The following is a 27,194-nucleotide window of genomic DNA, read 5'->3' as shown; positions in this document are numbered from 1 at the left end:
TCCTTCCTACTGCCATAGCCACAAGTTTGGAAAAATATATGGAAAGGAAGTATCTCATATACCCGTGATGGCCAACCTATGGCATGCCACAGGTGGCACGCAGAGCCATTTGTGCTGGCACCGTGAGCTGCAGGCAAACTTATTTCACTGGGCATGTGCGTGCCTCACAGCTGATTTTCGGCTGGTTTGAGGCCTTTTTTGGCCTCCCAAAGGCTTGAGGAAGGCTTCTGCAGGCTTTGCAGGCCGAAAACTAGCCCTGTTTCATCACTTCCTGTTTTTCCGAAAATACCAAAAGTGATGAAACGGGCAGAAGCCTGCAGAAGCCTTCCTCAAGCCTTTGGGAGGCCAAAAAAGACCTCAAACCGGCCAAAAATCAGTTGTGAGGTGCAGTGCAAGTAAGGGGGCAGCTGGGGTGGATGGAGATTACACATGCATGCGTAGGGTGTGTGTGGGGGCACGCATTACCTTCTGGGTGCTGGCACTCGAGTGCGAGCATGCAAGCACGTGCACAATTTTTGGCACAGGAGCCCAAAAAGTTTAGCCACCACTGTCATATATATTTATGAATATCAATAGTCCTCAACTTATAATCACAATTGAGCCCATTGCTAAGCAAGGCAGTTGTTGAGTGGCCCCCTGTTTTATGACCTTTTTTGCCACAGTTGTTAAGTGAATCACTGCAGTTCTTAATGGTCACTAAAGGAATCTGGCTTCACCCATTGACTTGGCTTGTCAGAAGCCAGCTGGGAAAGTTACAAATAGTAATTGCATGACCCCGAGACAGTTTAACTGCATAAATACATGCCAGTTGCAAGTACCCCAATTTTGATCAAGTGACCAATGCTACAATGGTCATTAAGTGTGACAACCAGTATAAGTTTTTTTCAGTGCCATTGTCACTTTGAATGGTCACTAAAACATATGGTTGTAAGTCAAGGATTACCTGTATATATTTTTCTATTTGTCATACTCAAGAACAGCGGTGTTTAAGCTGGGAGTCCTGGAAGGCCAATGGATAATTTTGGAGCTGAGGTATCTGTGAACTTGGATGGGAAAAATAATAGAACTTTACTTTTGCTAAACCACTAACTGAAATTTGGCTTTTCATTCAATAATAATCTGTGCAGGCAACAACGTAATTTACAGTCACTAAACTCCATTAATGTTTCTTAACATCAATTATCTAAAATTATTATATCTTTTAAAAAAGAGTGTGAGAGCCAGTCTGGTGTAGTAGTGCTTAAAGGCATGAGGCTTTAGTTCTACCTTAGGCATGAAGCCAATTGATGATTGGTCACCCTCCCTCAGTCCCAGAAAGAAGGCAATGGCAACCCACTTCCATAAATCTTGATAAGAAAACTGTAGGGCCACACAAGAGTCAAGACTGATTTAAAGAAAACTCCTCCCCCCCTTCCACCAATGTCCTATTGGATTAATGAAGAAGTCCATACGTGTGTTATTTTTAATAACTTTATCAGTTTTTGAGCATGATTGGTTTCCTTTTTAATACAGTCTTGATTGTCTGTTGTCTATGCACTTTCATGCAGCAGTATGCAGTATATGATCTCACTCTAAGTGCCTTTGTATAGATGGAATGGAAAATAAATGACCTTTTCAAGAGGTGTGATACATTCCCTGTACACATCTGCCTCGTACTTCAAAACATGAGGATGAATTTTGTCTATAGGGGAATAACTGTGCAAATTTCAAGTTTCAGACTTTATTTTTTTAACAAAACGTGGACATCCCAAAATTTATTTTTTTAACAAAACGTGGACATCCCAAAAGGGGTGGTGGAACCCAGCTTGGGGAATATATTGATTTAGCGTATGGAACTAGCATATTGCTTCTAAAAGCTCTGACATACATTTAAGGATAAAGACTAAGAAGTTGGTATTTGTCAAATAAAGTGAACAAAGGTTACAATGGAAATGAAAAAAGTAGGGCCTTCAGGCAAAATGTATAGGTTTCAAGGAGAGAAAGAAGAAGAAATAAAGCATGAGATATCATAATTATCTGTTCTAAACCCAAGAGACTGCCCTTTGGGATTATTTGTGGGTATTTTGAAAAATACTATAAACTCAGGCTATCTTCTAATCTCCCAGCTCTTAGTTATGCACTTAAGAGAATCAAAAACACGAGGCTTGTTTAAATACCCTCAAGAACAACATTTTATATGACAAACTCCCAGATATCTTGCAGTAACGTTGGAGAAACCAAGTAGCAGTTCAGTTGTTTTGGCCCCAAAACTACAAAAATTTCATATTACAAAATCTTACTACAAAATCATTTACAGCACCTTCTCGAGCTTCTGTAAACATACTGGCTGAATCCCACAACTGGCATCTTCAAAAATTGCTAGGGTTAATGTGGTTAGTATGGATACGGTTCCCCCAAAAAAATAAGGGAGAGAAGGATGGAGGAATTGCTGTTAACAAATGGCATGCCACACATGAAACCATGTTTTGGATTCAGAGGGCCTTTTCCTAGAAGCTTTTTCCCAAGTTGTTCCATAATAGAATAATGGAAACTCTATTAGAAGAAGACTCTAGCCCTAGAAATAGGGGTTAGTTACCTGTAGAATAAATATGAAAACAACCCAATTGATTGAGGACCCGTTCCCCCAGTGGTGCGCGATTGCTAATCACCTAATCAACTATGGAACTACCAATGTTCAAAAAAGGTTAGTTCAACCACAGAGAGAATCAAGGAAACCATACCAATCTCTGGTCCTCTGGGACTCTCTACTCTTCTATAGTGGGTGAGGACAAAAAGTAAAAATGAGGATTCAGGACCTGGAGAAGGATAAACTGTGGATAAACCTTTTTGTCTGTATTAGCAGCAGGGAGAGAAGGCTTATTCTGTATTAATCTTCTCAGTCCTACTGGGTATGACATAATTACGAAGAGTTACTTTATACCCATATATTTGGATATTTGGATCAAAAATATTAACCTCTTCTATTTTTGTTCTTGATTTGGCAGAATGGTTGAGCAACATGAAGCCCCCTGCTTGACTATTGGGTGAACAGACCAACAAAGAAAGGAACAAGAAGACCAGCTTTGGAGACCATGAGAAGATTGAATAAAGCTAGAGAGAAGTGTAAGGACAGAACAAGAAAATCCAGTGGATCTCACATTCAACCACAGTTACAAAAGGTTCTATGGCTTTGAATCTATGCTCCATATGGAGCAGAAAAAAACTAATATTTGTTATTAAAAACAAAAACAAAAGAGATCCTTATCTGTGTTTCGTTTGATGTTATGAGGGACAAATAAGCATCAAGCATCAGCATGCAAAAAAATAAATAAATGTACTATAGTGGATACTCAGGTGGCATCCACACATTGCAGATGGAAATGTTCCAGGATTCTGATAATTCTTCTGTTAAGCCTTTGAATTTACTATTAAAACAGATTTTTTTTTAATGTTTGGAGTCAGTGAGGCATATAGGTATTTACACATCCTGGCAATTTTCTGGGAAGACTTTCTTTAATCACTTGAGGTATAGCTCTCTGGAAATTAATCAAGGGGGAACTACACAATAAATTAGACTTGTACCTTACTGTAGCCCTCATGTGTATCATAAAACAATTTATGCTAGCCATAGAATAAATAAAATCAATCATAGGTCAGGTCACTAGCTAATGCAATTCACAAAAGACTGTCATACAGCTGCTCAAGGTAAGAAACTGGTGACAATGTGGCATGGCCATATGGAACAAACGGTGCAAGTTCTCTCCAGCCACACAAGATGCCACGGCTGTGGTGTTTAGTGACAGCTGGATTATTAGCTTCTTACTGAAATTCAGTAAGTTCATTTTTTTGCTCAAAATTTTTGCCAACCAGTAAGTTTGTGCATCATAAGAAAGATCTCTTTTAATGCATTCTACATTACACAGCTGTGCAATATTGATGTAACCGAGTTGTTGATTAATATTCATGTCACTGAATTGTTGATTAGTAAAAGTTTGTAGAACCTGCCTATGCAAATTTATCTGCTATCAGGCAAAAACTTTTCATATGTGAGACCTTTTTCTTTCACTGGTGGCAGGCAAAAAAGGGAATAATAATAAACATTTCCTTCTTCCTTTCTCTGCCATGGCATATTACAAAATCAGTTAAAGCTGAAACGGGAGGTTCATCCTGATACCCGCAGCATCTCAAACGATGGGGAAATATACTGGGACCAGAGGTTCATTGAAGCCCATTATCAGAATGGTTTGATATTGATTCTAATATCAAATATTGATTCCAGTATCAAGTATTGATTCCAAACATGGATTTCTAATGTTTGGACATGCTCAGTTACTTTTATCCTGAGATTGATAATGTTGGAGCCACAGTCCAGATGATTTTGCTTGGTGCCTTAGTGGAAAGCATCTGAAGGAGACCAGAGACCAGAGCTCAGCAGGAAAAGCTGATCAGATATCTGGAACAGCAGAAAGCGGCTTATCCCCAGGTCCTGTTGCATTGTTTAGGCCTCCTAAAACAATTGGCTGTGGAGAATAAATTTCAGGTGTAGTATTAATTAATTAAAGCCTATAAATTTATGCCCCCCCCCAGGGGCCCACAAAATAAAAAAACAACCCCCAATATGTTGTTTTGGCCGGCCCCTCCCCCCCGCCCTTCTTCCCCCCCCAAATCCCCCCCCCCCCCCCCCCCCCCCCCCCCCCCCCCCAAACACCCCCCCCCCCCCCCCCCCCCACCCCCCCCCCCCCGCCCCCCCCCCGCAAAAATCCTCCCCCCCCCCCCCCCCCCCCCCCCCTCCCCCCCCCCCCCCACCCCCCCCCCTCACCCCCCCCCACCCCTTTAACATTCCTTTATTTCCCCCCCCCCCCCCCCCCCCCCCCCCCCCCCCCCCCTCGGGCCGCCCCCCCCCCCCCCCCCCCCCCCCCCCCCCCCCCCCCCCCCCCCCCCCCCCCCCCCCCCCCCCCCCTCGTGAGTTTTGCCTTGTGTCCAGTCCAAACTGGACTAGCTCAATACATCGGAATTATTTACAATTGTCTGAGCTGCTTGGATTGTTTCTGGTGTTTACTTTTTAATTTCCTTGTTTTATCTAGGTGACCTTTTAGGCAGACATGTATGTATAAAGGTCTTAGATTAATCATTACTCAATACTGGAGTCAGAGTTATTCCCACAGCTCGTGAGTTTATGCGTTGTGTCCAGTCCAAACTGGACTAGCTCAACACCTAGTATATGGAGATTAAGCGCAATGTGTTGTTGCTGAAGATACGGTTTAAGGGACTGAAGATCGTGTCAGAAACTTACACACCTGAGATAGTGAATGTGCATCGGGTGATCAGGGACAAACAGCAAGGTGGCTTGAGCCAGGAAGAACAAGATCTAGTCATTTCCCACAAGATCCTTTTGAATTACGAGATCCTGGGGCCGGAATTTGAGGAGTTAATAAAAGAATACATGCGGTTGCAAGAAATTCTTCAGAACTGCTGGTGGGTGCTGACCGAATTGAACAAAGCCTGAACAAAGCCACCGCCTCACACGTCGTTTGCACACAATTGAAACGATGCACAATAAATGTGTCACACAATTTTAAAAAAAGAATGGTTTGATTCATTCAAGTTCACAGTCTCTGGGATTTTCAAATTTTCTTGCTTCTACTCAAGATCTTATCCTTATGACTGTCAACATTCCCAGTTATTCTTTTTTTTTATTTTTTTTAAAAAATGTTGTTCTTTACAGTTTTCTATACAATCCTTATCCCATAAAAATGGCTAAGTCAAGGAAATCAAGGACAGGAGCTCATCCCATCATGTGGCACTCAGGTTTCGAACCTGGGCTGCTGACTTCCAACTGACAAGCCCAGCACCTTAACCACTGAGCCACCGTGCTGCCCCCAAAATATCAAGGATAGTGTTAAAACGAGAGTGGGACAGATGAGTTGTTTCAACAGCAAAATGATCCCTGTTCATGGCTACTGCTTGCTATGCTAATTCTGATATTCCCTTGCATTTCTTTCCTCATTTGGATTTTTTTATTTTATTTCATTGGCTGCCTGGAAATGAGAAAGGGAAGCATTTAGGCTTCAAAATATACATTGGAGCTGTATAACAGGTGAAACAGAGCTATGTGCAACCAACTCCATTTTTAGAATGATAAATAGTTGGGAATGTTTCTGCATGCTACAGAGTAAGAAAAAGGCAAGAAAACAACAGCATATGTCTTGGGATAAAACAATCTCTGTGCAAGTTGATGAAAATCTGTGGAAGGAAGCAGCCAGAAGTGTGCATAATGGGACTCTGCTTCTGGGGATGGTTGGGCTTATCTAGGTGACAAATTGATGAGAAGAGACTAGGGGAAAAGGTTGATTTAACACAATGATTCGAAATTTGGGTTGTGCAGCTGTTGCCTGCAGACCTACCAAGATAAATTCAGAAGCCATCTCTCTGTGGTGGTAGATTAATAGCAAAAATGCTAAAGAGTGTGCTGAAATTCTTGGTGCAGAAAAATCCTTATGGCAGATGGCTGGAAAAATCTAAGAACTGCAGTATACTAACTGGGGAAAGCTGAAGTATATAAAGGAAATACTATTCCAAATATAACTAGTTGCTAATCTTAACTGTCTTGCTTAAAAGAAAGATGGAAAGAAAATGAGATGGGCATATATAGAATACCAACAGAAGGGGATATCTGTAGCTCGGGGTTGAATTGTTGGAGCCCTTGGTACTGTATGGACTTGGTTGTTTGCTCGCAGATGCTTCATTACCCAACTAGGCAGAGGTGGTATTCAGCAGGTTCTGACCAGTTCTGGAGAACCGGTAACGGAAATTTTGAGTAGTTCAGAGAACCGGCAAATACCACCTCTGACTGGAGATTTTACAATATCCTTCCCCTGCCATGCCCACCAAGCCACGTCCACAGAACCGGTAGTAAAAATGTGAATCCCACCACTGCAACTAGGTAACTTCAATGAAACATCTTCAAGTAAACAACCAAGCTTAGGAAACTCCAAGGATTCCACATATACAGAATTAATTATAAATTAAATGTAAAGCCAAGTGACTAGAAGAAACATGGAAAACTCCTCCTGATTTGCTGGCCTATGGAAATATTGACTGGGGTTAATTAGACTTGCTGGAAGCTAATACTATCTAGAATCCCAAACTCTAAAATAAGGTTTCTGTTGACATAGATCGAATTTTCAATAGAAGAAACTATGTCATGGGTCAAGCAGTGGGTCCAAGAAGGAAAAAGGTTACTTATTAAGAAAGCCAGTAATGAGGGAAAAGATGAATATTTTGTTCTGGAAACTAGTCTCCTCCTTGGATTTTAAAGTATAACAAAGTCAACACAGATAATCCTGTAAATCCACAAAATAAGACAAACCTCATTTAGTGACTGCTTGCGGTTATAATGAAAAAGTAATTTTACAACCAACCTTCACATTCAGGATCTTCACAAGTCTGTAAAGCCAAGGAAAACTAAACTAGGATTATAAGCACAGTTGTGGTTTTACTTAGCATTGGTTTCACTTAATGGCCAACTTGCCAATTGTTGTCACTGAATGAGGACTATTTGTAAAAGGCTCAATTCGCAACATCTACTGACTAAAAAAATAGTTTTACTCAACTGCAAATTATCACAAATTCTTATGGACAGTACAAATGTGCTCTTACTATAAAGGATAATGCATACATTTCATTTAGCCCATGAATTCTGATTTAAAGAGGTCATAATTTGAATCCATGCAGTAAAAGAACCCATCCATTTAAATCAAAGAAGTGGTCTGTATGATAGACCCCACAAAGACCTCATGCAGCTTTTTCAATGTTGAACTACTCCTAAATATCTTAACAAAAGTCCTCAAATGTGGCCTATTTTAATGAATCCCACTGAACAAAATTCTGAACATCTTTCATAGTAGAAAGTCACCAGCTTTCTGAAAGGGAGGGCTTTTAAAGCTGGATATTCAATGATCTGTTTGGGATACAGCTGCTAGCCTCCCAAAATTGCACTAATATTGTCCTGCTCAAAAGCAAATCCTTATTCACTAAGAGTTCTGCTTTCCCTTCAGTGTCTACTGATTGGATTTGTTACACTCTTTGTACCTTATGCTCCCTACTGCTAAGCCATGGCTCAGCTAGCACTTCAGTGTAAAGGAGAAGCTTCTGAAGGAACACATCCAAGAAAAAGTCTCCCACACTAAAGTAGGAACTCCCTTTTCATTGTCAGTGTTTCCAGGAGGAATGTGTTGCTGTTACTCTTTCCACACAAGGAATTTAGGCTCTTTCCTTTTGGAGGAATCTCCAGGAGGACATAAGAAGTGTCAATGCAAGACCCTGCAATCACAGCTATTGTGTAGTGATTTCTGTCCTGCAGTAAAAGATCTACTGTATTCTACTTCTTCATATTTCCTTTAATGTTTCAAGCATATAATAATAGTTCCTCCACTGTGTGCTGAAAACAAATAGAAATCTGGGAACTACAAGGAATTTCCTAGTTCAAACCTCCCTTCAGTTATAAATTAAGCATCTCACAAGTACAGTGTCCCTTCAGTATTTGCTTATGGGGACAATATTAGTGTAATGTTTTGCCCAGGGAGCTTTGGTCAATAAATCATCATTACCATGTCAGGATTTTCTCCTCACTTCATCTTTCCCTCTGGACTTGGTCTACCTAGGAGGAAGGATGTCACTAGTTATTTTCATCACTTCTCATTTATTAGGAGATTACATGCACTGGCTTGAAGAGAAAGCGACATTTATTTAGAATATGAGCCTTACCAAATTCTAGGGCAATTTTGAGATTGTAAAAATACCCCTTGTATACTGAATATTTGAAATGTGAGATTATATTATCATGATTAAATTCCTTTCACATCTTTTAAACGATGAAATACAATACCTACCCAGTATCTAACCTAACCCAATTCTCTGAAGAATGAAACATTTGTTTATTTATTTCTCTTCTTTAAAATGAGAGATTAAGTGCACCATAAAGGAGCATAACACTTCAGTCCCAGAAGTGGGAAGAATACAAAAATTCATAGTAGCCCAATTTCATCTTCCATCAAGGAAAAAGAAAATTATACATCTCTAATATTAGGAAAATGAAATAAGTGTCTAAATGACTGCAGAAGACATTTCACGGTAAACTGATGGGAAACATGCTATACCGGCATTGTCATTAGTAGAAAACCACAAACCAAAATTTTCACAACAGAGATTTGCACAAAACTGGCTAAATCTCACAAGGGACAGATTGTTGGGCTGATGCAACTCCTTACTATTTATGATGCAACAACAACAACAACAAAACTAAGAGTGGAATTTAATATGGTGGCATTAATGCAATTCATAAATATATAGCTATTATTCAAAAAAAAAAATAGTAGGCATGAGAACACTCATCTTGGCTTGGTAACTGATGGAGGAACTGCTCTGCATTGAGGTTTGTACACTAGCTGTTTGCAAAGAAAGAAAACTTGTATTCACATTAAAAGTTCTGTTGCTTTCAGTACAAATAGCAGGTGCAAAATCATTGTTCCAGAGAATGAAATCAGGACTGGAGCCATCTTCCTCATCCAGGTTTCTCATCCAGATTGCCCCCATCCCAATATCTATTTTACTTTTTAAAAATTCAAGCAGTTTTTTTAAACTGACTGAATAGCCTCATTCTGGTTTGTCCCTGAGGAAGAAAAGGCTTTTCAACAGCATACAAAAACAGATATACTTCAGTTGCAAAATGAGGTGCTATTATACGTCCCATCTTTGTTGTTATTTTTTTCCAATTAACCAGAAACAAAAGCCAATATTTAATCTTCCATTATAAGGAGAACTTCCAATTCCACCATAATTTTAGACCCTTTCCCCTTGTATTCTTTCCAACTCAATATTCTTCTCTAAGTGGGAAGGAAGAGGGAGTGTACTGGAACTGTAACCACAATGAAAATATAATTGCACTACATCTGAACAAAGAAAAACAAATTTCCAACATCTTTTTAAGAAGTTCTTTGTTTGGCAGAGCTTTTCATCATATATTGCAGACATTCTTGAAACACTTGAAAATTGTATCAGCATTCTTTATTTCTGCTAACCAATTTGGAAAACCCTTTGGCAATTAAAAATAAACAAGAGGGAACAAGTCAGATGCAGGGAAAGAAACCCAAGGGTGTTTATAGCTGTGCCGAAATGCTTGCAAAACCTTTCCCTCCCTCCCTTTAAAGATTTTTCTCCACAATTTTTCAAGATGCTGATTCCCTTAGCTTTCCCACTGTGGCGGCCCAAGGCTTTTTGTCATGCTGCAGCTGTGATCTGATAAAATAAATGACACTTGGAGGGGCTCATGTCCTTAGTAACAGTTATAATAGAGTTTCTAATGTGCAATAATATTCAAATGAATATTAAAACATCACAAAGCAATAATAAAACTGCAGCTGTGCCACTATAGAAAACCACAGATTCTAAAGGAATAGGAGGCAACCCAGCACTGAGTTACGCATTGATACCTGCAGGGCAGCCAAGGTTATCTCTCAAACTGATGGAAAATAAGGCATATGGAATTCTGCTCACAAGGAGCCAAAGGATGATTCCCAGAGGAACCAAGAGGGGCTCAACAAAAGAATATTCTCCAGCCCCTTTTTGACTTCCCTGTTCCATCTTTCCATCTCGTTCTAAAGCTAGAGCTTTAAGAATTCATACTTAGGATTAAATGAGCCATTACCTGAAACAAATGTGCAGTTGCTCTCCACAGCAACCACTGTGCTTAAGCTCTCCAACTGCTTTTTTTGTGTGTGAGGGGGATGGATTTTGGAAGTGAGTGTGCTAGTAAGTGGCAGCATCTGGCCAGTGAGGCTAATATTGGAAGGTAAGCTGGGTTGACTCCAGTTAGACTTTTAGGGGACTCCATTTAGTTTTTGGCTGGATTGGGACCTTGAAAAGCATCCAGGAACAGACAATGGGAAATCACCTTATAATTTTGCTTGTTTGTGTCCAGAGCTTGATTTGAGGCAGACTTTATTTTATCCAGTAGCATAAAATAAGGCATGTCTTCCCTTTTAAGATACTAGCATCTTGTTCATGCCATCAGTCAATCAGTTTGTGGCAATACAATCCAAGGAAAAAAACATATGCCTTCCTTCTGCTGGTTGTATAAATTAGTTGCTGCATTCCAGTCAAGGTAAAGCCAGGTCAAATTAAGATGGTAGCTAAGAACTTAATTAGCAGATGCATAGGGAGGATGAAATGAAGAATATATGATCAAATCTGTACCTCAAGTTCAAAATTCAGAGGACTTTCTGTTTTCCAATCACATCAGCTTTTAATACCTTCCTTCATAGATGAAGAGACCAGTGATTAATAAATGATTACTCTTACTTACTATAATAGAAGAAAAGCACTGAATGCATTTCTTCTGTGTAATAAACTCACTCATCATTAAAAAAAAATCAATGAGAAGCTATTAGCTCCATCATTTATTTCTGTTCCTCCTTTAATGTTGTGAATAGTCAAGGGATACATTCACACGAGGGACTAAACCACACTGAGATTAGCTCAAGCAAGTTACTCTGGATTGAACACTTTCACACTTTTCTCGTTTTTGTTCACAGTGGGACACAGATCTAGACCACATCTTTCACCCTGACTTATCACTTGGAGAGGGCAAGTCCACCCCAAAAACATTTTATTTGACTAGGATTCAATTCTGATACCAGCTGGAGCAGGATCTCCAACACTGCAACTTTTTCAGCTGTTCTTTCAGGCAAACAACTGAAATGAAGACATCAGGATACAAACTAGGATAGATGTGGAGTGGATACTTTCATTGTGCTACAGCCTATCTCCCAAACCAGGGACAGTAGAGGAACTCCAGCCAAATTATTTACAGTCACCTATGCCAGAACATAAGTGTTTTTAAGGCAAATATCCAGGGTGTTCAGTAGAATAATCAGCAGAGCTGGCTTTCTCTGTTTTTAAAATAAGCCAATTAGTACATATTACTCTCTAAACCAAGCACCTTTCTTTCAGCAGTTAAACCCAGAATCTAAACTTACCTCACTGAATTGCTACTTGTAGTCTTGAACCTCACAGGCCAGAAACACAGTCATAAAAACAGACCCATTCCTGGTTATTTGGAACTCTGGGAGTTGAAGTCCACAAGTCTTAAAGTTGCCAAGGTTGGAGACCCCTGCTCTACACCATTCTGGATAAGTGGCTGTCCAATCTCTTCTTAAAAACAGCCAGTGATAGAGCACTCACAACTTTGGAGGGAAGCTGTTTTACTAATTAACTGTACTCGCTGAAATTTCTCCTTAGTTGGATCTTTCTTTGATAAGTTTCCATCTGTTACTTCTTGTCCTTCCCTCAGGAGCTTTGGAGAAAAGACTTGTCCCCCTCTTCTCTGAGAAACATGGGGATGAATTGGTTTTGTCTTTTTAATAAGTCATTTTGAGAGCTTGCTGTGATGAACAGTAATACCCTTAATTTTAAATCCTCTCGGCCAACAGAATTTACATTACAATAGAACGCATCCCAATACAAATCTATTCAATCACTTATATCACTTATATGCAGGGGTCTTCAAACTTGACAGCTTTAAGACTTGTGGACTTCAACTCCCAGAATTCCTCCTCCAGTCATGTTAGCTCAGGAATTCTGGGAGTTGAGGTCCACAAGTCTTAAACTTGCCAAGTTTGAAGACCCTTGACTTATAGCAATACCGATAGCAATATTTTCCTTGTCTAAGTTTAACTTTCCCAGCAGAGTCAGGCAGAAGATGGCAGAAGAAGTGATTCTGAGAAATAACAAATCATGTATGTATTCAAGGATAAATTGTTCTCACCTGCTTCCTTCTCCTCCTTTGTGGTATGGAAAACAGTGGAATAATGTTCCCAGGAGATTGCCTGGTCATTCTGGAAATGATGTAAATTTCTAATGAGGATGGGCTCAGTCTAATCCAGTGGTCACCAACTGGTAGTCCATGGACCACTGGTGGTCTGTGACAGAATTTTGGTGGTCCGCAAAAAAATTATTTGCATTTTTTATATTGCACTAAATCAGGGGTCCTCAAACTACAGCCCCTGGGCCGGATATGAGCAATGAATGTTTATGTTGCTGCAGAGAGTCTCCTCCTTCAGGGTCTTTTTGTGCAGGTCGGAGAGGGGCAGAAATTCTGACTTGGGGTCTGCTTCAGCCTCCTGGTACAGGACTTTGAGCAAAGGCTGGAGAGAAGTGCCGCTGAGGGCCTTGTTCCAGTGGGACTACATCACGGCCTGGAACTGGTTGGCTATCTCAGCCCACTGAGCCTCCAGGCGCCAGTACCTGGCCTTGCACTCCCACACAGGTTTTCCCTCTGCTTGGAAAGCCTATGTTTGTAGTCCTCAGTGAGGTGCTTCTGCTGAGCCTCCTTCTCTGTCAGATCTAATTTGAAGTAAGCCAGCTGTTTTGCCAACTCTTTCTCATGGTGGCTACTTAGCTCCAACAACTGCTTCCTGTTGGGGCCCTAAGGAGCCCGGGCAGGCAGGTGAGAAGTGGCTGGGCGCTGAGGGGAGAGTAGAGGTCGGCAAGGTGCCCCTTGACATGAGTGACATCAAGTTGGCCATGCCCACCCAGTCACATGACCACCTTGCCACGCCCACCCAGCCGGTCAGTAGGCAGATCATATTAGTGGTTTGTGGGATTTAAAATTATGAATTTAGTGGTCCCTGAGATTCGAAAGGTTGGTGACCCCTGGTCTAATCTACCCACAGATTGTTACTGCATAAAATAACACATACACTTTGGCCTTGGCTTCTGGAAGAAAAACAGGATGCATATATAAAAAATAAATAGAAAAGGAGGGAAATGTGGCCTGTATACAAGTATTTTTAATGAACATTCTTAAAATGTGTTTTCAGTACCAGACAACCTCTTATAAATATCACCTCTTAGAGAAGAGAGATTATGATAGGGCCTTTTCAGTAGCAACGCAATTCCATGCCCCTAAACCCCAAGATGTTTGGCTTGCCTTTTCTTTATTAAACTGGTCATGATTTCAAATTATTGTCCATTTTATTTTTAATTTTATTTTTGTATGATGCAAAAGCAATAATTCTATCTTGAATATATGTTTAATATGCTTCCCATTCAAACATTCAGGCATTTGGTGTTTCTGTATTCAAATCAAAATATTGTGCAATCTCTACCTGGCCTTTATTGCACACATTCTTTCATTCAGTAAAATAACATTAAAATAACAACTTATTGATATTTTTTAAGTAATTGTGCTATGATCAGACATATGACAAAGATCAATATTACACTCTTGAATTTGGTGATATAAAATCGATGATATTAACAAAAAAGCTCAGTTTTTTTCTTTGTTATTTTCCAATATTATTGAAATTGTATTGTGAGGGTTTTAAAGATAAGCTTGTTGGTATACTAAGGGCTTTTCATTGCTTCACTTGTATATTGCCTCTAGCACTCACTGAGCAGAGGGGAAACATAAAATTAAAATAAACCTCAGAGTTTGTAATTTTGTTATAATTTCATCTATTACTTTGATAAAAGTATACCTGATATCTTCATCTAATAAAGCAACAGAAATGGGGATGAAATTCAGTAAAAATCATGTCATTCTCCATTTCTGCTTCATATTATATTTCAGTTTATAGTTTTATTGTCAGCGAAAGATTGCTTAACTACTTAATTAACTTTAATTAATTAAAGTCTTACTGTCCCCATTTATCTGCATTTACTTCCTTTGTTCATGTTTATGTCCATACCTATACTTGTTATTTTGTTATTTGTTTGACAAATGAAATAAATAAATAAATAAAATAACTACTTTAATTAATTAACTAATTGCTTAATTCTGGCGTGACCTAGAAGGAAAACAAGTGACAAATGTTTTTTTGTCTGGCAGCTAAGTTTGTGCATTTAGATACTAGAAGTTAAATAAAAAATTTGAATCCCACTTGGGCTTTTTTGAGCAATTAAAAGTAATCAGAAATAGATCAGTTGATGTTAGAGAGAGACTGATCAAGTCGGAGGAGGAGTCAAGAAGGGAATCAGTTATTATGTAGGCATGAGATGGCAAGGTCTGATCCCTCTTGAATGCCATTGAACCTTATCTAGTCTGACCCAGTGCAGACTGGGAAGATTCCTGTGAAATTAGGCATGAGCAATAAAGTGGCTAATTCTTCCTATCTCCAACCAGTTGTTCGTTTCTGACAAGTCAAATCTACATTGCAGAGGGATAGCTTGATAAAATGGTTGCATTGATTATAACTGGAATCCTTTGCATATTTACTTGAGAATAAAATCTTCAATGAACACACAGTCCTTTGTTACTGAATAAGCATGTATCAAATAAGAAAGCTGTATTTTTAAATGGCTTTTGAGGCCATCTTAGTCTGCTTATATTGGACTTGCAATATAAGACTTTTTTTCAGTCTTATCTGTACACTTTCTCAGAAATATCATTGAAGTAATGAGACTTAATATAAAGTAAAAGAATATATGATTTTAGATTGGATATAGGTCATCATTCTCTTTTTGAACTTTAGAGTCTTCTATTAATTCTTGACAGCGAAAGTACTGAAACTACTCTGGGAGGTAGATGCTATTTCCAAAATTAATTATACAACCCATATAGATAGAATACAGCCACTTTTGTTCTAAATCTTGCGATCAAAGGAAGTCAGCTGCTGGCAAGCCCCAATGTCCATCATTAACTGCATCTCAATACACAAAGCCTACTAGAAATACATTAGGGAAGTTTGCCAAGTTAAAGTTTTGCTGGTGCTTGTCCTTGATTTTTAAAAAAGGCTCTTAGCTTTATAGCTTCAAAGACTAAAGTTAAGAGAGAGAGAGAGAGAAAAGTTAAGAGAGAAAAAGAAGTGAAAGCAAGTTCCCGAATGAACATTGCAATCAGTCAAGATTGCAAGACCTTGTGAAACAACCTTTCAGAAGTTTATCAATGGTCATCTTCTTAACCATAAAGAAATAAATGAAAGGGCCATTTATTGTGTAGAAGAACATCAGGCAGGAGGGTCAGATCAAGTTAGTTTTCAGGATTAACTTTTGAAGAAGTGGTGGATCTGGCTTGATTATTGCCTTGCGATTTCTTTTTAAAGGGTATGGTTTTTGCCGTAGTTCTTGCTGGGAGGAAGAAGAAAATAATATTGGCTCCACAGTCTTGAAAATGTAATGTCTTAATGCGCACTTTAGATTTGTTTTATCATAGCCGTCAAGGTTGCAGTGATTTTGAAACTGAAAATTCAAAAGTTCAAATGTAGAAGAAAAGAAAAACTTTGAAGCACTTTTATGGCAATCAGCACAAAACAAACAATGACACTAAAAATACTTCTTACTGTAGAAAGTTAGCATCTACCCCACTCCTAGAAGAATGAAATATTTTGAGAAATATTAAAAAGGCAGAATATTATATTTGCCTGGGTGAGAAATGGAGAAACATGCTCTTGGAAAGCAGCCTCCACCTTCCTTAATAGCCTACAGCAGATGTCAGCACTTAAGAGATAAAGAGATATGTAGCTTTATTCATAGGCAAAAATTCCCTGCAGCAAGGTCTGAACAAAGGTAGGATTAGCCCTCAGCCACAATAGGACTTGCCCAACAAGCCCCTTCATTGCATCAGCCAAACTTCAACTGAGCCTAGCTCAGACAAACTCCTAGGATTTGTACATGGCACCATGGAAGTCTGACAACAGCCAATAGAATATACAGTATGTTCTTGCATAGGAACAGGAAGTTCAAGTGCAAAGCTCAAGAGAAGGTATAAAAAAAAAACCCTCACTCTCAATTCCATGTGGTCAGCTACCCAGAATCACACGTGCTTGGTGGTTCTGCTTCATCAATAAATGGACCCTCTTTCCAATCAGCCTCCATTTTGTCTCCAGTGCCTTTCTCTCGGCTTGGAACTGGACCAGATGGATATTTCTCCCAACATTACAAAGGAAAGTTTAATACTAACAAATTACGGTGGAAAAATCCTGAACTTCTTTATAAACTCTCAGTCTAGAAAGAATTTACAAATTGTAAATATCAACCTTTACGAGAGAGATATAAAGTTTTTTTTTTTACATGACAGTTTTTATATGGTGCACACAAAGCATTCAAAATAATTGTGAACTAGTTGTTTTAGTTCACCTATCCACCATTCTTCTTTCCCTTTTGTTAAAAAACCCGGAAAACTCTTCACCATTTTCTATTTGGAAAAAAAAATGCAACACCTGCACAAAAATTAGATGAAATTTTCCTATTATTCTGTGTCCTGATAACTCCACTCAGTTTCTCTCCCACTTCCCTCCCACTAGCAGGATTCTCTAGAAATGGGTTTGCAAGATCAAGGCTGTTTAAAAAATAGCTGTGCTGAGCAGTTCTGTTTTCTTCTCAGGCAGCGAACAAAGAAATAGATTCATTGTCCCTCCCTGTTCTTTAGTGCTGCCACTGAGTTTAAGATAAATGAGTGGGAAATGAATGGAATTGGAACACCATGAGCTTCACTATAAACTAATAGTTAGGGTAAGTTTGGGAAATGCTGTAGTTCTCAGGTTTCAGACTTCTCCAAGTGTTGTGGGATTCATAGGACTCTAAAAAAGCATGCCCTTTCTCTCATTCCTTTCTTTGAAAGTAGATGGGAAACTCTCTCTCTCTCTCTCTCTCTCTCTCTCTGCATGCGTGCTGAGATAAATGGCAATAACAAGAGATTTTATAAATGGATTTAAAGATCTCAGTTTAAAAAAGAAACTCACAAAGAAATCCTCCATTAATTAGGAGTTTTAGGCTGATTATACAGCCATCACTTATTCCAATAGTTAACACTATACAGGCAGTCCTTGAATTACGACCACAACTGAGATCAAAATTTCTATTGCTAAGTAAGGCAGCAATGTTCAGCACCAGATTTTACAAGCATTTGGTTGAGAAATGGCTACACTCAAGCCAATCACTCTGGTTGTTAAAGTGAACCACACAGTTGTTAAGGCAATTTAGCTTCCCCCATTGACTTTGTTTGTCAAAAACTGGCTGGGAAGGTTGCAAATTGGCAGTCACATGACACTGCAACCATTGTGATGCCTGTTGGTTGCCAAGAGCCTGAATTTTGATCATACGACTGTGAGGATGTTGCAACAGCTGTAAATGTGAGGACCAGTCATAAGTCACTTTTTTCAGGTCGTTATCATTTTGAATGTTTGCTAAACCAATGATTGTAATTCAACGACTACCGGTAATTATACAGCCATTTAAGGAAGCATCCTTTCTTCTGGTGCTGTTCATCACGCTTTGCTTTTGAAATAGGAATATTTCCCTGTAAATTCCACATTCTACCAGGTTGACTGGATGAATGGATGAATGGTGAATGGGTAGCATTTCTGTGGGAAACATGAAGTAAAGTTAATGGAGTCTATAGTCATTTGAAAGACCCATTCGAACATAGATTAGCTATCAGTAATATATATACATTCGCTGTTGGGAAACATGCCAAAAATCATACCAAAAATGTTTGTGCATAAGTTATTTCATGTACAGTTTGCAAACTACAAAATAGAAAATGTAGGGATGGCCCAAAAATCAGTTTGCATGAATCACCCGCAATATTTTATTTCAACAATCAGGAAAAAAATGTGCTTTCTGAAATGGTTTTGCTTTGCTGGGAGTGGGACCGTGCAGTTAGAAAACAGTTGATCCTTGGGTTACTGAGTTAAAAGTGATTGAAATAAGAACTGACAGGTTAAATGTCCACATATATTTCTAGTTAATATAAATTGCCAGAAACAAGTGAATGTGAAATTGTTGGGGAAAGTGTTTTGTCTTTTCTTCAGTAAGAAATACAGAGTTTATCCTAAATCTCTTGGGCTATAAATGCTTGTTATTGTTTTTTTTTTTTCCCCTTTTCAATTCTTTTTCTGAAATCATTTGTACAGGAATAGCAAAAGCATCACAAAAATAAATGTACAAATTGGTGATTTTTAAAACACTACAATTCACTCAATTGTTCCATCCAGATGTTAAGCAACATAACTTGTGATTATGTAAGATTCCATTGGTGTGGCCAATGAATAGCTAGGGAAACAATATCACGGACTATATTTTTGTTAAAATAAGAGCTTGGTGATTTTGTAAAGCATTTTCTTTAAATATATAGCATTTTCTATATATTTTATTGTGACATATTTCCACCACCACCCCACCAATTCTAACTTGGACTCCCAATCACAATTTCCGCATAAACCCTCTGGTGGCAGAGAGATGAATCTTTACATACCCCAATGGACTTAATTCCAGGTCAATTCAGTAGCATTTAAAAGATTGTTAGGCAGTAGAGTCTTTTAAACCATCTGCTTATTACTTGAAAGGGAAACCATCAGGAAAGGCCAGGCCGATAGGAAGCCAGCAGGGGTAAAGCATTCCTATATGGTTGCCAAGTACACAATGCGGATGTACCCATGTGATCAAAGAACTGAGCTTAACTTGACAAAATCTTCAATTAAAATGAGATGGAATGTTGAAGATTCTTGCCCAATCTGTGAAAGGGAAAAGAGCCACATGGAAGGGGCCTGACTTAACAACCTAAAAGTACATTTGCACTGCTTTTATTGTCATCTGTGTTTGGAATAAAATAAGTGCTGGATTCGGTTCAAGTGTTCCCTTCTCTCTGATCTTTCCAGAGTGGTATTATGGATCATATTTGGCAGAGCACTCAAAGTATGAGGCCAGTTACATCAAAAAACAACAATCCTGCCAGAAATACGAAGAAATAAATAACCCTACTCAGCACTAGCAGTTACATAAGTGCCACTGCTTTTAAAATGAATGTGCAATACTTGTGGGGAACTGGATAGCCTGTGCTGGCCATTATGCTGATACTGTTATAAATTTAAACCTGATAGGACAGATGTTTGTTTATTCAAACATGCCACAGAAAGCATAAGCTAAGGATGAGCTCTTCAGTGTCAGGCATTCCCACAAAGCAAAAATCGGTGGTGTTGTGGTTTTTTTTTTTAATTTTTAGCCCATCATACAGAACAGTGGTGAGATTCAAACTTTTTTTACTACCGGTTCTGTGGGCGTGGCTTGGTGGGCGTGGCAGGCAGTGGTGGGATTCAAAAATGTTTACTACTGGTTCTGTGGGTGTGGCTTGGTGGGCATGGCAGACCTTGGTGGGTGTAGCTTGGTAGGCAAGGCAGGGAAAGCAGAGGTGATATTCAGCAGGTTCTGACCAGTTCTGAAGAACCGGTAGTGGCAATTTTGAGTAGTTCTGAGAACCAGTGGTAACCTTCCCCCAGGAGTGGGGAGGGAATGGAGATTTTACAGTATTCTTCCCCTGCCACGCCCACCAAGCCACGCCCTGCCCACCAAGTCATGCCCACAGAATTGGTAGTAAAAATTTTTGAATCCCACCACTGAGGGAAAGGATAGTGTAAACTCTCCATTCCGTCCCCACTCCTGAGGGAAGGTTACCACCAGTTCTCCAAACTACTCAAAATTTCTGCTACCAGTTCTCCAGAACTGGTCAGAACCTGCTGAATACCACCTCTGATACAGAAACAGGGAAAGCAAGTCTTTAATGTGATAAGTCTGACATGCTTGCCAAAAGCAGGCAGTGGCCAGGAAAATAATCTCCCTATCTGGTATCCGGAATGAACTATATGAAAAGATTACACAGAAATTAAAATAAAACCTAGACTTAATTGTATATATTCATTTGTTGGATTTTTGTTGTTGTTGTTGTATTTATACACACACACCCCAAATTCAATTTAAAAAACCTCTTTGTTTACATCGTAAAAACAAATCCTCAGAAACTTCAGAAGAAATCGAGAAATATTATAAATCATGATGATTGTATATTTTGCTTTTCCTCCAAAAGCTGAAGACAGTAGCCATAGCATTTTTTCCTCCATTTGTTCTCCAGAATAGCAACTTTGTGAAATAGGTCAGAAGGGACAACAATAGCAACTTGTTTAAAGTCACCTGGTAAATTTGAGTGAGCGGATTTTAGGCTACATCTCCTGAACTTTAGTTCAATCTTCTTACCATTGTATCATAAGGGGTCACATAGATCAGTGGTCGCCAACCGGTGATCCGTGGCCCACTGGTGGTCCGCGAGAAAATTTTGGTGGTCCGCAGAGAAATGTCACCCCAGAGCACCCCCCCCCCCCCAAAGCAATTAATCCCGGCTGAGCAGGAACACAAGGCTGCGCCACCCACATGGCCCGCGGGAACCCTCCCTGCCCACTCACTCCTTATCTGGCAAACTTGCCTACTAAGTTGCTGTTTTTCCTTTTTTTCCCCCGACCATCAGCTGTTCTGCTGTGCCAGGAGATTTAGATTAGCTAGAAAGCAGGAAATCTGGATTTCTTGCTTTGTAGCTAATCTAAAAGCAGAGCTGAAGCTTCCTTAGGACTGAAGCTTCTATTTTCAGTGCAGACTCAGCTAGCAAATTGCAGGTAGATAGATCTCTAAGTGAATCTGTGATTTTGTGAGCAACTCAATCTGCCTGCCCATTCTGCCTGATTTTGGGTAAAAGTTGCTCTTTTTTCATAAAAAAATCAATATTTACATACATGGTGTGTTGTGAGTTAATTTTGTGAGTTTGCTTGCTAGCTAATTTTATGGGTTTGCTTGCAAGCAAATTTTATGTGACAGACTCAGGTAGCCAATGGCAGAAAGATAGATCTCTGAGTGAATCTGATTCTGTGAGCAACTGCCTGCCTGCTTTGCCTGATTTTGGGTAAAAGTTGTTGTTTTTTAATAAAAAATTCAATATTTACATAAATATTTATATTTACATACAAACCATGCCTAGTCACATGACCACCAAACCACACCCACATATTAGGCCACACCCACAGAACCGATTGTTAAGAAATCTGAATTCCACCCGTCTCTCTGTGTTTGTGTATGTGTGTGTATGTGTGTGTGTGTGTGAGAGAGAGAGAGAGAGAGAGAGGCTAGATCAGATCTCTCTCTCTCTCTCTCTCTCTCTCTCTCCCACCAACATCAGCAAGCCACCGTCAGTCAAAATTCATATTAGTGGTCCCCGGGATTTAAAATTATGAGTTTGGTGTTCCCTGAGGTCCAAAAATATCTATTCCAGATATTTTTTTCCTACAGTACAAGTAATTATTGTTTCATAACAAGGACAAATTAAACTGATTTGTCTACAATGGGAATGCAAATGAAGATTCTGTTTCAACCCGACACCGATTGTATGGAATGATGAAATAGTAGGTAGATTATAAGAGATGAAAAAAATGTTGTAATAGCCAGCTAATACTCGGAGATCACAGATACCCTGATAGAAGATTCTCTGTATGTCTGATCTAATCTCTCTTGTTCAGATCACACCCTGACTTAGCTAAGCATCTGAGGTTTTACGACTGAAATGGTTGTGAAGGAAATAGTTGCAGCCATTAACATCAATGTGAGGCACATTAAAAGAGCTGGAGTGGCACACTGAGTTTGGCACTTAAGGAAGAACAACCATTAAATAATATTAAAGCCTTTACTTGATTTGATTAGAGATTTTGCTGAAAACCATCGGGTGGGACTCGCAGTATAGAAAGGAGTGCCTCATCCTTTTTTAAAAAATTTAGTTTATTTTTCTTCATTACATTTCTACACTGCCCATCTCACCTAACTGACTTTATGTTCCTCTCTGTACCCTAAAAACAATCAGTGGAAGACCTGCTTGGGTGGCCATAACATGAGGGACTAGGTAGCCTTTTTCAGTAACAGCCCCCACCCCTTACTAATGAGAAATGCCTCAGAATAGTTCTGCTTTCTTCTTGGACAAAGACTTCTGTTTCCTTAAACATTATTAACTTATCACATTAAGACGTATATGCTGCTGAGAAACTGCTTAACTATTTCATTTTTTTTTTTTTTTTTGGTCATTTAAGTGCTATGGGTGAGTTTAATCTGGGGGTTTAAATGCATTGAAATCCTGAAGATGAAACTTAAATATTTTGGCCACCTAACGAGAAGGAAGGACTCACTGGAGAAGATCCTAATGCTGGGAAAGATTGAGGGCAATAAAAGAAAAGGACGACAGAGAATGAGGTGGCTGGATGGAGTCACTGGAGCAGTAGGCGTGAGCTTAAATGGGCTCCAGAAGATGGCAGAGGACAGGAAGGCCTGGAGGAACGTTGTCCATGGGGTTGTGAACTAACAACAACAACAAAATGCATTGCAAACTGACCTGGGAGAACTTGGTTTGAATTTCATCAAGCAAAGATTATTATTATTATTGTGGAAATTTGATGCAAAATGCCAATACGTAAGGAAGAGATTGGTAGACAAATCAACAAGCGTCTCTTTATTGAAACCCTATGTTAAACACTAGGTGGAACTACATCTGAAGCTACCTATATAGGTAGTCCTTGACTTACGATCACAATTAAGCCCAATATTTCTGTTGCTATTGGAAACAGTTTTTAAGTGAATTTTGCCCCATTTTACGACCTTTCTTGTCACAGTTAAGTGAATCACTGCAGTTGTTCAATTAGTAACACTGTTGTGACATCTGGCTCCCCCATTGACTTTGCTCATTAGATGGTTGCAAAAACTGATCACATGACCCCGGGACACTGCAGTCGTCATAAATATGAGTCAGTTGCCAAGTGTTTGAATTTTGGTCATGTGACCGTGGGGATGCTGTGTGAAAACTGGTCACAAGTCACCTTTTTCAGTGTTGTTGTATCTTTGAACGGTCACTAAAAGAATTGTTGTTAAGTTGAGGACGTTCTATACCACAATACTCTCGCTGCACACCTAAGCATGGGAGCCCCTGAGTTGGCTTATTTTGCTTTGGCGAGCAAAGTTGCACCTGTTCAAACGTTTTCAACCTACCAGCATCATTTTCAAGGGATTACTCTGAATTGCTCTCCAAGCCAGGTACAGGTAGTCCTCGACAACTGACCAAAATTTCTGTAGTTAAGAGAAATATTTGTTAAGTGTCTCATTTTATGACCCTCCTTGCTACAGAAGCCACAGAGTACACAGGAGACATGATAGCAGTCTTCCAATATTTGAGAGGCTGCCACAGAGAGGAGGGGGTCAAGCTATTTTCTAAAGTGCCTGTACGCCAGACAAGGAATAATGGATGGAAACTGAACAAGGAGAGATTTAACCTGGAAACGAGGATAAACTTTTTGACAGTGAGAACAATCAACCAATGGAACAGCTTGCCCTCAGAAGTTATGGGAGCGCCATCACTTGAGACCTTCAAGAAGAGATTGGACTGCCATTTGTCAGAAATGGTGTAGGGTCTCCCGCTTGGGCAGGGGGTTGGACTAGATGACCTACAAGGTCCCTTCCAACTCTGATTATCTGTTATCTGTAATCCTTGATTTACAACAGTTAGCGACCATTCGAAATTACAGCGGCACTAAAAACGTGACTTAGGATCATTTTTCACACTCATGACTGTTGCAGCAGCCCCAATGATAACATGATTTACATTTGGCCTGCTTGACAACCGACTCACATTTATGATAGTGGCAGCTTCCCGGGGTCGTGTGATGCCCTTTTGCGACCTTTTGAGAAGCAAAGTCAATGGGGAAACCAGATTCACTTAACAAACCGTGTTACTAATTTAAGAACTGCAGTGATTCACTTAACAAAGGTGGGTGGCAAGAAAAGTTGTAAAATGGGGCAAAGCTCACTAAGTGATAAATGTCTCACTCAGCAACATAAATTCAGGGCTTAATTGTGGTCCGAAATGGAGGACTCCAAACACACACACACACACACAAAGTCAATGGGGAAACCAGATTCACTTAACAAACCGTGTTACTAATTCCAAGAACTGCAGTGATTCGCTTAAGAAACGGGGCAAGAAAATAGGGCAAAGTTCACATGATAAATTTTTCACTTAACATAAACTTGGGGCTCAATTGTGGTCCTAAATTGAGGACTACCTGTATGTCCAAATGCCTCCCCATCCCTCCCCTACACACACATCCCCCGCACCTGTTGCAAGGCTTGCCCGAGGGAGGAACTGAGGCAGCCTTAGTAGCCGAGAGCTGTTTCGGGGGGCGGGGGGGCGTCTGCTCTCCTCCCCTCTCCTGCCTTTCATATTCCCAGGATGGAGGTGGAGAGAGGAACAACACCTATATTAAATCTAGGCACCCAAACCAAGGCCGGGGTCGCCCAGGAAGACTCCCCGCTCGCCGCCTTTCCTCCGTCCCTCTCCGCCCCTGCGCAGTGCGAGCAAAGGGGCGGCCGAGAGCTCCGCTGACCAATTACCGTGCCGGAGAGGAGGAGCGCAAACCCGGGATCGTCCGCCTCCTAAGCAGGGCGCCCCGGCGCGCATACACACATACAAGCACACAGAGAGAGAAACCGGGGAAGGATGGAGGGCGAGCGGGGCGCTTCGCAGGCGCCGTGGCCGGTCTCCTCCCCTCCCCCTGGCGGCCAGGCCACGGCAGCTCCGACCCTCGCCGAACCGCCAGCGCCCCTCGCGGACTCAGCGCGGCCGCCGCCGCCACCTCAGCTGCCTCCCTGCTCCCCGGAGCTGCTGGAGTTCGACGACGACGAGGACCTGGAAGTGTTCAGCAAGGTACAGGCGCACCTACAGGGGGAGCCTCTGCCGGCTGCTCCCGGCGAGCCCGGCGGCCCTCCGCTTTCCCCGTTGGGGCGCCGGGGGCGTTATAAGGGCGGGTTCACTTCGCCGTATGAAGAGAGAGAGAGGCACCTCTCGCTGTCCCGCTTTCCTTCCATTCACACCAGCCCCGGGAGACTCGGAAGTGTCGTGCAGCTTGTGGAAAGTCGTCCGTCCCCCCCCCCACGTCCCGCCCTTTACTTTCTAGTTGCGCTTAAACCCGCTTGTCCCGCTTGCGCTTGTGGCGGCCACATCCAAGGCTAGGAAAGAGAAGGGACTTAGCGGGGGGAAGTTCTTCCCGGGGCAGAAGTTTGCAAAAACACGGCTCGGAGCGCCTGCCCTGACAAGCCCTCGGAGGAAAACCACCTTTCATGGGGCAGCAAGCACAGGAGGATGGGATAATAGATAGTGGACAGCCGAGCCCTGGCGTTGAGTCTGGGGCTGCATGAAGGGCTTCCAAGTTGCCCAGAAGAAGCGGGACAAGTTGGAAGGGATTTGGGATAAGGGGGCGGCCTCTTTAAGAATGTCTTCCCCCTTTCAGAATAGCACTAGTAATAGCGCTTAGACTTATATACCGCTTCACAGTCCTTTACAACCCTATCTAAGCGGTTTACAGAGTCGACATATTGCCCCCAACAATCTGGGTCCTCGTTTTACCGACCTCGGAAGGATGGAAGGCCTGAATCAACTTTAAGCCCCTCAGAATCGAACTCCTGGAGTGAGCAACTAGTTAGCCTGCAGTGCTATATTCTAATACTATATTCTAATCTCTGCCACCACAGCTCTTATATTGTTTCTGCCGGATATTGTTTGTGCAGCCCACAAAAAAATTAAGATCCCAAACAGTTTTCCATAAGGTAAAGCATTCTATCAGACTACGCTACCCATTGTTCCCAACAAGTAATGCCGTTTTGGCCAGGGATAATGGGGTTTGGGATCCATCACAGGTAAAGGGCAGCAAGCTGCATTTCAGTAATCCAAGGTAAAGGGTGATTTCTGCCAAAGGCCTGATTGTGGGTATTGGCCTTGTTTCATATTTTGGCAGGCTGCAGTGGAATAAAATATTTGGGCCTCACCCTGCATAGGCACGGTAATATCTTGATGCTGTGTTTCCATGCTTGGCAGATTAGAGAGAGGGCCTGGGGATGAAGTAGGCTGGGTTTAATGGGTTGAGCTGAACATTTTGAGACTGTTACTGGAGGTAGCTAATGTCCCTTATTGCTTTTTTCTGAGAACAACATTACCTTTGTAATGAGGCACAGTATAATAGGGGGAGAGACATTTAGTCTTGCTTTTGGCTCTGTAGTTCTGGCACTGCTCAGGCATTTGATCCGGATTTGCCCTTCACTGTTGCTACTGTGCCAGACAAAACAGGCTCCACAAATTACTATTTGTCTCACTGAGCAAGTCATAATTTCTGGTTACCAGTGGCCCTTGTTCTGGGGACAGAATAATACAGCAACGGAACAAATATCTGACATTGCAAGAATCTTTGTTGTAAGACAACAAAAGGAGAGTATGCTTTGTTTTGAAATGAAAGTTGACATAACAAAAAATTGCCTTGTCTGCTTTCCTCATGTTGTGCTGAGCTTTAGGAGAAACAGAAGTTTTCTCTGGCTAA

At 40.7% G+C, this 27,194-nt stretch overlaps 1 protein-coding gene, 1 long non-coding RNA gene and 1 pseudogene across 3 annotated transcripts in view; 2 read left to right on the top strand and 1 right to left on the bottom strand.

Annotated features, from left to right (window-relative positions):
* The window catches only part of LOC148131268 (uncharacterized), a 30,322-nt gene extending 5,142 nt beyond the window's left edge, over nt 1–25,180 (bottom strand). The window contains exons 1-3 of one of the 2 annotated variants that reach the window (XR_015748654.1): nt 24,943–25,070; nt 23,821–23,898; nt 18,226–18,338 (exon numbers count right to left, since the gene is read on the bottom strand). This is a non-coding gene — a long non-coding RNA (uncharacterized LOC148131268). Of the gene's footprint in view, nt 1–18,225; nt 18,339–23,820; nt 23,899–24,942 lie in introns of those variants that run through there. The other variant, XR_015748653.1, reaches the window with a different exon arrangement.
* Nucleotides 4,295–5,485, top strand: LOC113416341 (HAUS augmin-like complex subunit 4 pseudogene; annotated as a pseudogene).
* Nucleotides 25,181–25,250: 70 nt separating the features above from the next.
* SNX7 (sorting nexin 7) overlaps nt 25,251–27,194 on the top strand; it is a 60,897-nt gene continuing 58,953 nt past the window's right edge. The window contains exon 1 of the mRNA XM_026674088.2: nt 25,251–25,531. Coding sequence (XP_026529873.1) covers nt 25,325–25,531 — 207 coding nt within the window. The 5' untranslated portion in view covers nt 25,251–25,324. The remainder of the gene's footprint in view (nt 25,532–27,194) is intronic.

Source organism: Notechis scutatus, chromosome 3 (assembly GCF_049901735.1).
Source record: "Notechis scutatus isolate UNSWTSFEM ecotype Mainland chromosome 3, rNotScu1.2, whole genome shotgun sequence".
In the NCBI taxonomy this organism is placed as follows: Eukaryota; Metazoa; Chordata; class Lepidosauria; order Squamata; family Elapidae; genus Notechis; species Notechis scutatus.
This window is presented reverse-complemented; position numbering and strand designations above follow the sequence as displayed.